We start from the raw sequence: 11,607 nt of genomic DNA, 5'->3' as shown, positions 1-11,607 counted from the left end.
GATCAATCTATTTTATTTCATCGCAATTTTAAGTAGCTCCTCGATGCTCGTCCCTTCAGCCCCTCTGAAGTATTTAGAGGTGAGGCAAATCTCTTTAACCTCCTGTAAGGTCGCGCGGAGGTCGTGACCCGGTGATCCCCAGACGTCTGGGAATGGGGCTATAATTGGCGACACCGCGCGATGGCTGAGGGACCAATACCATGAACCGGTGCCTGACTTTGATCTTTCGAGAAGGGGCGGTTCGTTCTCAAACAATAATGATAAGTACGTCTGTGTCGAGTTCACGAGTTTCGGGGTACTATCTAAAAACCACATTTCTACTCCTAGTCTCAATGCATTTGTTAAATTTCTAAATGTTTACAGCAAGATCCTCTGATGAGCACAAATGCAAAGTAAAATTGGCACAACCACCGTTGAACCTCAAAATCCATAGGACAATTCCAATGCTTTACAAGATTATATTAGCCTGGGTACCATCCGATTTCTACCGGGGCTCCTTACACTCGCTACCCTTTTTAGGCGATTGTAAGTAGCCCCGGTAGCAATCGGATGGTACCCAGGTTAAGATTATATGGAATGATTTTCTCCATTGTGGAAATAGCTTGACGTAAAAATCGCGGCCACATCTAAAACCGAAACCTCAGATTGGAGAATACAAAATCATATATCCTGTTCGTATACGAGCATATCGTATGAAACTCTATGCTTGCAAGTTGCAATACTACAGCACCCTCGGCCTGATAGCGTTGGATTCTGCTAACTTTCAAATGTGAGCTAACTAGTCTAGTCTAGCTCCGAAGTGATTTCGTCATCCTACAGCTGGGGATCCCCCCGGATTCCCCCGGCCGGGAGAGAAAAGTTCACCCTAACCTACCCAGGGTACCATAAACCAGACGGCGAACAACGCAAGGGACTCCTGGAATGTGGCTGGGCTTCCAGCCCTGGAGGTCGGACAGACTTGTGCCATGGCAATGTGGTTTAAAATTAGCAAGTGTTACGTCGTGAAAAAGCAAGGTCATGATCGTTGAGGGAGCCAGCAGCTGAAATAGTATGTCTGATAGGTCAAATACAGCATGCGGTGGTCATGTGGACGTGCGATATGGATGTGTCGACTCGTGGTTCTTTATCTGTACTGGAGTTAGCAATGTCAAGCCGGCTAGCAATCTGCCTCTGCTCCAGTAATCTTTCTGCAGGTCCAATTTAGTGGAGATTGCTACTCTCCAAGCAGAGGACGTTGAGTCGCGTAGATATAGTAGTAGTCGGCAAAATTACACCGCCGCTCCTCTGACCCAAAGGTTGAAGATAGGGTTAGCGCAGAGAGACGGATTCACAGCCGCAGTGTCTGACAGGACGCTGACCCCAGTATGACCCCAGTATGACCCCAGTAGGGTGGTGTAAGGCCACACGGCAAGAATTCCTTCACCTTCAATAGTCTTCTTCTTTTTTTTAAGGAATTTTCCGGCTACAAAGACGGAATATCTAAATACAATGACACCGAATACGGCACTGATTCTACTTTATCGCTGTGACTGAGAAAAATGAAAAATGAACCCCGGCCTGCCACCATCAACTGACAACTCGATCTCGCCAAGCAGAGGTTGAAGTCGGAGCTGCTGCTTCTTCTTCAGGTATTTCTTCTGATCACCCGGGACGGGCCGCAATAATGCAGCAAAAACACTAGTAACGTCGGATATCATATCTGCTTGGAGGCAAGGTACATGTCAAAGTCATCATTCGCAAGCTCTATGGCCCAGTTTCCGGACATTTTCACGAACCGGACTGAACTGGGTAAACCCTGGGGGATTACGTAGGAATGTGAGGACGCTGAGAAGGGAGTTTGATATTTGATTTGACACTACTGACCGCGCCGCCCGTCCGGACGTCCGTCCGAAACAACCTATGGATACATATGGAACATACAAGTCCTGACCACTTGTCCTTTTTATCCTCCTTGTTCATTGGGCGAAATGCTTGAATAATGATGATAATAATGGTTACACACTTTGCAAAAGGGCTGAATTATGTTCGCCATACTATCACTTTACCCTATTAGTATATGATAATAGAATGACATCCATGTTCATCTCCTTGGGCCCTTAAGTAGTATATCTACCTCCTTGGGATGTTCAATTGATGTGCTGGCGACCAGGGCGATCCCACGGTACTCGCCCTCCCGTGGCGATCCCATCTCTCCATTGTCGGCCGTGTCATCCCGTACGTCCGGGCCCCTGCTGGCTGTCCGCACTTCCCCGTCCCTCAAGGGACAGTCTGGTAACACATTATACTTCTGAGAAAAGACTGTAAATTGTTACAAACCGTGAAACAGGGTCGTTTGTATTCCACTTCAGATAATCTGCAACAAATGTTTTCATACTGTGGGTTTTATAAGGTTTGACCCTAAACCCTTGACGTAATAGATATTTCTAGAAGAAGAATAGTCCTTTGGCTCTTTTCATTTAGTGGTTATGAGAGTGACAGGGCTAGTCTAGTCATGGAGGTGTTCTGTAAGTGACCCAATTTTCTCATCCTTTGTTTACTGAAAACCGAAATGCTTTGTTCGAGCAATCGACTTCGTACAAAGTGTTACCAGAAAGACAAACATACTTAGCCACACCCCCTTTGTATGATGCAAGGAGGTTGTATGATGACACCTTAAGATTCGAGCCACGCCTACCTCACATGTTGCATCATACGATATCCAGGGTACTGTGTTCTGGTGTAAAGATTACAAAAGTGGTGACACCCTTGCGTAACACCAGGTCTAGCACTGTCGTTGATCAAATGAATCAAGAAGGTTGAATGAATCAATGGAAGAGTACATATGTCCACTGTGTCCGTCCGCTGCCAAACGTTGACAACTAGCGATGTTTGAACAGAGGTACATTTCACAAGGTACGAGGGTACCCTCGTACTTCGACCCTTCAAAAGTATCCTTTTGGTGGCAGAAAAACACGAGAAGAGCAGCCCAAACTGTACTGATTTCTACAGTCCCTACCTGGCTGGGGTTTCCAGATTTTGCACTCTACTTGACTTGAGAAATTGTCCATATACTAGTACTTATTTCCCGGAAGAGTTGGCCAGTCATAAAGAATGGAACGGTTGATGGTTGTCCGAAGTTTCTGATGACGACATTATTTATGACTAGATATTTCTGTCAGCCCGTCTTTATAGCTGGCCTTTTGAGCGCCGTAAATTGATCAAACCGATCCCGTTCAAAATTCCCTTGTGTGCGCCTATGAACTTGACGGGTGGTCTATATATTCTCAGCACTGAAGGAAGAGAAAGCAACGAGCTCTCAATTGGTTGTTAGTACAATCAGTACTGTGCTAATATTTTTTTCTGTGGAAGCCCTGCCACTATCAATACGTACGGGCGAAGAGTGTAATTTTTCCGACTGCTACTTATTATATCTGCACGATTCAACCTCTGCTTGGAGAGTATCAATACGCTCCTTTGTGCATTTCCACACGTAACCCGTGTATTGCAGAAATACGGACACATTCGACAATTTAACAATGCAGCACAGGGAATTGCCAGCGATAGTGGGAGCCCACATGAGTTTGACAATGTACCCAAATTACCCATATGAGTTTCTTTAACATTAGCATTTAGAATCATACAACCCATATTGTTACTGACGGAGAAAATAGTTGTGGCCGGGATTTCTTCCCACGGTCAAGGATTCGAAGGAAGCTCTACAATATTACTAGCACACTTTGGGCCAAGGAAGCACTGTTGGAAAACAAGTGCGATATTGAGTTTAAAATGTATAGAAAATGTACAGAAATGAAACACAAACGTTGCCACCACTGTGCGCTGCTACACTTAATTACTCTCCAAGCAGAGGTTAGGCTCCGGCTGTTTTTTTAGTCGTTTTATCGGGCTTTCTATTTTGTAATTTTTCTTGTACGCCAGCCAGTTAGGTTTTGACACAGCAAGATAAAATAGAAAACAGAAAGCCCGATAAAAACGACTAAAAAAAGTTTTAAAAAAAACAGCAGGGGCCTAACCTCTGCTTGGAGAGTAACACTATATAACGTTACGGCCAACGTGAAACGGGAACACGTGTCGGTACGCATGTTTATCCAACTGTCCCAACCCCGGACATTGATCGATATATCTTCCCACTATCACCAGCACCCTATTTGTCGACAGTAAAAACCAGTAAAATCCCGTTGGGATTTCGACCTTTGTTCGGCAGGTACACACCTTCGGCCCTCAGCACACTCTAGTGTAACCCAGCCTATTCATACAGACGGCTCATTCACAAACAGAGCCCGTCCTAAGCGTTCCCTGAGGTAAACTGATTGCGAAATCACCCATGCTGGATTTTCGCGGGCTTTCTTCCATATATGGGCACGGCGGTTGGGGTGTGAACAGAGGGAAAAGAGGCCTTCAGCAGGGGGTGCTATGGATCCTACACGTCTGTAATCAAAGAGGTTGCAATAAAACATTCTCCCTACGACTCACGAGACCATGTCCTACGTTCCTTTGCTAATCAATTGCTATTGCAACTGCATTGATTCTTACGTAAATAGAAATTCAGGATATAACTAAGAAGCTTAATGTTTTAGTTTGCGAGTACTAGTCTCTATGCATGGCCAATCAAAAAACTGAATAACGTCACTGAGATAAACGAGAAAAATCTACCGATTGACACCACAATAAATTCTGTTGACCAGTCGCCCGAGGCGTTCCCTGCATTGACCCACATACCATTAGACAATGTGGGCGGGGCAACTATTCACCAGTTTCGCGGGCTTTATGCAAATGAAGTGTAACCAAAGACTTCAGAATGAATGACCTTACATCTGCACAAAGCCCACAGGGAACAACAAAACCACTTCCTGCATTCCGCTCAAGAAACTTCTGATTCAGAACAGCCTATCTAAATGAGTCCATCCGTTGGCTCGTATTGTAAAGACCACAAGCTCACAAGGGATAGTAAACGTTTTTGTTGTTTATTGTACAAAAATTCATCTCTGAAGTACCAAGAATACAAAATCATGTGCAAGCTTTACTTGTCAATCGTAGCATGATTGGTGTTACAACATATCAAAATGGCTGCTTTTCTTCAACTCTCAAGAATAGAACTGAAAATATAGAATATTTTAGTCTTCAAGCACTTAAGTAAACTATATAAACCTTAATGTCAAGTTACAAAATGTACAAGGGAACTTAGTGTGGCCCTCCTGGCCACTAGCTGTACAGCTAACACAAGGACAACCAAAATATTATTTACAAACGATTTTTTCACTGGTTCACCAGTTTCACTTTGTGACCAATATGCAGTTTCTCATTCCTGCAAACCACAACTGTTTTCATCCCTTTTCTCTTCTGACAACAAAAGTAACCGGAATAATCTGAAGCAAAAGTTCTGTCATTCAGTTCCAACCATACACCTTTACACAGGTGTAAAGCCACTAACATAAATCTTTCAAATGTCTTTTTCGAGTTTCAGTGTCATTGTCTGCAGAGTTTCTGCAGAGTCTGAAGTCGTTGTAACAGGTGTTGCTGCCTCTTCTGTTCGGCATCTTTTTCCCGATTTAGTTTCTTCATCTCCTTATCTAGTGACTGGATATAGTCCGTAGCCTTTCTCAAGATATTGACCTTTGGTGCGCGCTCATTGTCCTTCAATTCTGGTACGCTATCCCTCAGTGTGATGAAACTTGCCTTCAGGTCATTGCGTCGCTTTCTCTCCAAGATGTTGTGTGTTGAACGCTTTGACTCACTGTCCTCAGAATCACTAGTGGGAGCACTGCTGGGGCGACTACATGGGCGACTGTTGGCTCGACTTCCAGGATTTGAGGAGCTTTTTCTGACGTACGGCTGGATAGCGGCCTTCAACTCGCTAACGTTGACCGACTTAAGTCGCTTAACAAGAGATGGGCTGTGCTGTGGACTGCTGCTAGGTGTGGATGATCTGGAGCGCTTGACCGGCAGGGTGGCACAGTAGTTGTGATGGACTACAGCACTGCTTATCCTCCTCTTTGGATGCATCTTTTCCACCGTCACAACATCAATTTCCTCTTCTGTAAAACAAAATACATGAAAATGGCTTTAATAGATGTAACACCCAATGAAACATGTCTGTACATATCCTATTACACTGGATGGTATGGGTCACATATGATCCCATTTGGCACTCTCACATGGAAGTGGGTCACAGCTCATTAATCATGTGTTTTCCCACACACACTTTCTATCTCCAAGTTGATCTGGAGCAGAAGTTCCTTTTATTTCTTAAATCTTCTAAGTTTCCTGACCAAACTTGGATGGACTATGCAACAGTTATATACCCCCCCCCCCCTCCAACAAATATCTGCTTCAAAATTCATGTCCCTAATCTTTTCCAACAGATTCTATTGAATTATCCAAAATGTAATGAGGGTGGCCACTAACTGGCTTCCTACAAGCTTGACCGGCGCTTCACAAGGGCGGAGAAATAAAAATCACATAAAAATTCCTGCCCTACAAGATCAGCGTGGGGGATGAGTTCTCACCCAGGCGACACCAAATAGACCATTCACAATATATGCGAGGTAGGCACACAAAAGAATGCGACGGCAGTTTGTTAGCAACAAGCGCTAAACGCAAACAGTTGTGAACTGGGATGAATAGCGGGGAAAAGTGATAGTTCTATCAGCCCAGCAATGAATTGGTCATACTCATCTCGGGTATATACATGTTTCACAAATCATGATATCTACATGATATGGGCCTTCAAAGCGACATGTGACAACTTACAATTATTTTACAGTTTTAATAGCTTTGAATAACCGTCATTCCCCGTTTATTATTTGAACCTGTGCCACCATTTGCCCCCTACCGACGCTTTTGAAAGTGACATTTCCTTTGAATCACCAAAATTTGGGACCTACAGCTGGGAAATTGAAAGCAGGAAGACTAGCTCTGGGTTTGTGAGGGCGGCTTGGTAAAAGAAACACGGAAATTAGGAACTAACTAGCAGCAAGAACTGCAACTGCGTAGTGTCGAGGAACAGGAAAAAGGCAATTAAAAGAAGCTCTAAAATTACACTTTCGATTCTCCTTGAAGTTACTGCGCTAGTCTTTGTTCTGCGTCGGCACTTCGCACCACTTCCCTCTGCATATCTGCAATCCCCCTACTGCGCCCCTCTACCGGCATTAGGAAATGTATGTAAATTTCTTTCTGGAATATTATCAATTTTGAGACATTAAAGCTAGACCTAATTATGCCAACCCGACTGAATTCTGACGATGAAAAAGCCTAGCCCCTGTCACAATCCAAGTCTTTTGGGATTTGGCGAAGGGGACAAAGGGAATGCGAGAAGGGGCCAGCGGGGGTAATTGTCTCGGCTGGGCGCCCAGGGTTTACCCTCTGTCTGGCAGGGACTTTCGGGGATACGATAAAATATGGAAAGCCCGTGATAATAAAATTATGCTTAGATTAATCAAACAATTAACGCATGTTGGTTTTAAGGATAACAGATTTGTAACAGGTGTAGGAATCTGATTTTCGAGTGAAACAAGTACGACATAGCCGGCGCTACACAATTCTGGCACAAAACCAAGAAATCTCCCTTTGTATGAAGAAGCCACCCGGAAGAGGAACCATGCGTAGGGTACGCATGGATCTGAGCTTTACGCTATGAATTGCAGTAACAAAATTATTCACCTGGCCGGTGTGGTTATAAAATGGTACTAGTAGGTATATGACTGTGGCTACAGTTACCATGATGAAAGCGAAGTGTACAAAAAACATGAGACATTTTCACTATGGTATCATACCTTCACAGTTTACTATGTGAACTATCATGCACGCCAATTTTATAATGTAACATAGACTGGGACCAATACACAAACTCTATGCCTACCTGAGTCGGACGGGGTCTGTGTACCGAGACGTTGGGGGTTCTCTTTCGGTGTTGTCTCGCTGAGCGGGTAGGGGAACACGGCCATGGGATCCACGCAGTCGGTGCTGGTGTAATCCATGGGCGGCGGGGTCGCCTCTTGTGCCTGGGCTGCCTTCTCCACCTTCTCCTCGTTGGTGTACCCACTCCACATGCAATCTTGGATGAGCTTCGACTTCAAAGATTGCGTGTCCAGTGGGAAAATGAAGCTCTGGTTCACCGCGTCTTCGTCGAGCAGCTCCGAGACCATCTCCAGCTTCTCGGCGACCGTGGGAATGAAAGACTTCGGGGCAGGGTGCGAGGGCGACCGAGGCGGTGTCGGCAACAACTCGAACTTCTTCCAGATGTCCTCGGAGGGCGGTACGGACGGGCTCGGTGTGGAGTAGAAGTCATCCTCCCGGGCAGGATCATCTGTCTCCTCGTAGAAGTACGGCTGTAAGGACTCGAAGTCGTAGTGCTTGGAGCTCGGTACGGTAACCGCGTGATGTGCATTAATTCCCGGCATGGAGCTGGAATAGTAAAAGAGACTACATTTAACGCCTTTAATCGTCATACCTGGATGTGGCAGTTGATAAAGCACTGAATTAAGAACCGTAAGCACAGTGTTACCACAACTAGCTTTTGTAAGAAGTGACAGTGTCGAAGTATCGGTAAAATGCCGGTACAGCAACGGTAAGAACATGACTCATTCGCCGGCTGAACTGCCCCCACACCCTGACCGAGTCCCAGTCCGCTTACCTTTTCAGATAAAGTCCGTCTTTGAGCAGGAAATCCTTGAGCAGTAACTCTCCCATTCAGCACTCAGAAAAACCTGACAGAAAAGCAACAAATATTGTTACACGACTGACACTTCTTAATTTTCGTAACATGTTATGCAACATTTCAACGAGATTGTGGCACTACTACGTTTTACGGGTCGGTGTTGCAACATCACCCAGACATTTAAAATCCTGCGCGGGGCCCCCGCTCGTAAACTACGAAATACTTACAGCGGCAAGACGTCACAAGGTTCCCTGGCACAGTAGAATATACTCTGTCAAAGTACTCTCACTCCAGCAGGGGAAATCCAAGAAAAATTCTAAGGAAGAAAGACGGGGAGGAATATACGCACTCCCGCACTCGATAATTCAGAGCGTTGACTGAGTAAAGATTGCTGCGGAAACCCCGTGAAATGAGCGACGGGCGGATGACATACAACTTACAAATGTGGATCACTCCGCCAGGTCACCAGATGCCGGTAGCGATGATAACTTAGTCCTGAAACAATATTTCTAAAAGTTGACACAACATACTACATCAAGATAGACTACTTTGATTCACAACTGAGCAAGTTACTAAAATCATTCGCGTACTAAAAAGAACAAGTCAGACTTGTCAACGGACTATATTCTGTTTGTGCAGGCGGAAAGTTATACGTAGTACCCACTCCGCCTACTTAGATATTCAGGCGCGAAAAAATTGTGGGCGGGGCATGGCTGCTGTTGCACCTGCTGACCAATCGCACATGTGCTGGGGTAACACCCCCATTACAATCAGCTGGTAAAAAATTTCAAACGCGTGCCACCCGCATAGCATGGACGGTTCGTTCAACTTTCAAGTGATCCTGGGAGCAAAGTCGTTTTGAGACATCGCCACGAAGAAAGTAGTCTCAAATGGGGAGACGTATTAACTAGATTGTATTGCATTCTTGGAAATTTGTAAACGGCGTCTGCTCTTACTCCTAGACTGAATCTCTTGAGAAAATTGGTCAACTGGTGTCATTCATGTGAGCAAGGACGTGTAACGTCCTTGATGTGAGTTCGAATCCATAAAAGTGAAGTGGCATTTGCTCAAAAAATCAACTTGGCCATTGCTAAAAAAATCAACTTGGCCAGACCAAGGGCATTCCTTGACCAAATTGATCTGGTGGTAATTTGTTAAAATGAATTAGAGTTTCTGGAAGTTAGGATGGCGTTTTCTGGAATTTTCAACCAAACTACGTCTCAAACGATCTCATTGTCTCCCTTGTCAGCTAGCGCGTGAAGTCAGCATTTATTACACATGTCTGATTCCGGATCTTGTCAAATTATACCCTGCCCGGGGCATCCTTTTACAGAAGGCGGGCAGGTGTAAAATGATGCATACTTTTACGCATGGACACCCGCGGGTGCAGACGAATCCCGACCCGCGCAGTTGCCGCCACATCTTGCCTGGACGTTGAAATTGTGACTGAAACCAGCACAGCTGTCGCATAATTACCCACTCTTCTCTAACCTCTTTTCTCGAACAACTACTCGCTCGCCTTGTCCGGAGTGGGACGGCTGACATGTTGACTCAGGCTGCGCCCTCGCAACTCGTACGAGCCAACAACAATGCCACCCATTCAAAAAAAAGTCGTCTGCTCCAACAGCTTGCGTTGCCAAGGTAACCCCAAACTCGACCTGATTGACCTTTCAAGAGCTGTGGGGCGGATCGCTACAAGAACAAAAGTCATATTTCAGTCAGGACAGCTCAACCCAAGTGTACTGGTATCGTCAACGCGCGCTGTCAATCAAACGTGTCGGAGTCCTCTGAGACATCTTCCTCGGCAGGAGTCGATGCCTCACTCAATCATGAATGACCGGCTAGCTGCTCGCGCTGAGTGTCTCTTCCCTTACTAGTTACTTTTCCCTTTCCCTTTGCAACAAATACGACAGGCAACAAAAAAGAAACCGGAAGTATTCAGCAGAGTTGAGTTGATGAAGCTACATCGGCAGGAAACGATAACAGCGCGTAGCTTTGTGACAAAAAGTTCACAATGACACCAATGACGTTATATCTTGATGATACATAGGCTGATAGACTGAACCAAAAAGCCAGGCAGTTAATGAGGCAACCAGGTGACACCAGGTATATAAACAAAAGGATAGAATACTTTCATGTTGCCGTCTACCCTGCGGACAAAAAAGTGTCACAACTGTCCGTAGGAATGTAGTTACGGATTCTAAGTTCAAAAGGCCAACAATGTTGGCCTATTGTCCTTGCTCCTGATCACTACCTCTCTAGAGTCTAGTTTTTGTTTTCTGCAGCAAATTGCCCCACACAAGGAGGTCCTTGACACTAATCAGGTCTCACGGGAAGAACAATAGTCAGTCACTCAGGATATAATGCTTCAATTTAACAATCGTCAGTATTCAGACTACAATGATTGAAATCATAACAATGGTCTGAGTGGCGAGGCTTTTGCATTACAAGAGATATGTGTGACCGCCAATCAGAGGACTGTTTGAATGCCAGTGGTAGCAGTGATTAATGCATCTGTCATGCCGAACTGTGGGAACACCGAGAACATCGAGAACTTAGCTAGACATGCTTTTCCTAAAAACTAGTACCTATTTCATTTTATTTCATTAGCCCTTGAAGGGACTGGAGCGGGGACTGTGTGCAACTAAAGACGTCTACATTTACACATACTGGCCTGTCATCCTTTGTTACAGATACATACAATGTTTCGCACTTTCCAGATCTTTCTACGCGGCGCGATACTTCTTTTGAATCTACCATTTGCAGTCACTCTCAGACTGGTCTCACTGAGACGCAACTAATCCTTGTTGGCATAAGAGTTTGTTTGTGCACAGATTATCTCCAAGCAAAGTCTTGGGAGGAATGATTGCTTACCGTTCCATCGCACGAAGCGGGCTCTTTTGTAGCTACGTATGATTTAATTCATTGCCATTCCATGCAGAGATCTGTACTGT

At 45.0% G+C, this 11,607-nt stretch overlaps 1 protein-coding gene across 2 annotated transcripts; it reads right to left on the bottom strand.

Annotated features, from left to right (window-relative positions):
* Nucleotides 1-4,942: 4,942 nt before the first annotated feature.
* On the bottom strand, nt 4,943-9,219 carry LOC118409317 (transcriptional regulator Myc-like). Of its 2 annotated transcripts, none has more exons than XM_035810262.1 (4): nt 9,094-9,219; nt 8,630-8,702; nt 7,856-8,400; nt 4,943-6,032 (listed from the first exon to the last, which is right to left on the bottom strand). In XM_035810262.1, exons 2-4 carry the CDS (start codon nt 8,683-8,685, stop codon nt 5,464-5,466), a joined length of 1,170 nt encoding a protein of 389 aa, XP_035666155.1. In that variant the 5' UTR covers nt 8,686-8,702; nt 9,094-9,219; the 3' UTR covers nt 4,943-5,463. The 2 variants fall into 2 exon arrangements, with proteins under 2 accessions (XP_035666155.1, XP_035666154.1); XM_035810261.1 differs by lacking the exon at nt 9,094-9,219 and adding an exon at nt 8,881-9,071.
* Nucleotides 9,220-11,607: the final 2,388 nt, after the last annotated feature.

This window comes from Branchiostoma floridae, chromosome 2 (genome assembly GCF_000003815.2).
Source record: "Branchiostoma floridae strain S238N-H82 chromosome 2, Bfl_VNyyK, whole genome shotgun sequence".
Lineage (NCBI taxonomy): Eukaryota > Metazoa > Chordata > Leptocardii > Amphioxiformes > Branchiostomatidae > Branchiostoma > Branchiostoma floridae.
The sequence above is the reverse complement of the archived record's forward strand: the minus strand, read 5'-3'. Positions and strand labels throughout refer to the sequence as shown.

What these genes read in the sequence shown, in the direction of transcription:
- LOC118409317 (XM_035810262.1), bottom strand. Translation starts at nt 8,685, where the DNA reads ATGGGAGAGTTACTGCTCAAGGATTTCCTGCTCAAAGACGGACTTTAT. An exon ending in GACGGACTTTATCTGAAAAG is followed by an intron (nt 8,401 to 8,629) that starts GTAAGCGGACTG and finishes TTACTATTCCAG; the next exon opens with CTCCATGCCGGGAATTAATG. An exon ending in ACAGACCCCGTCCGACTCAG is followed by an intron (nt 6,033 to 7,855) that starts GTAGGCATAGAG and finishes TTTGTTTTACAG; the next exon opens with AAGAGGAAATTGATGTTGTG.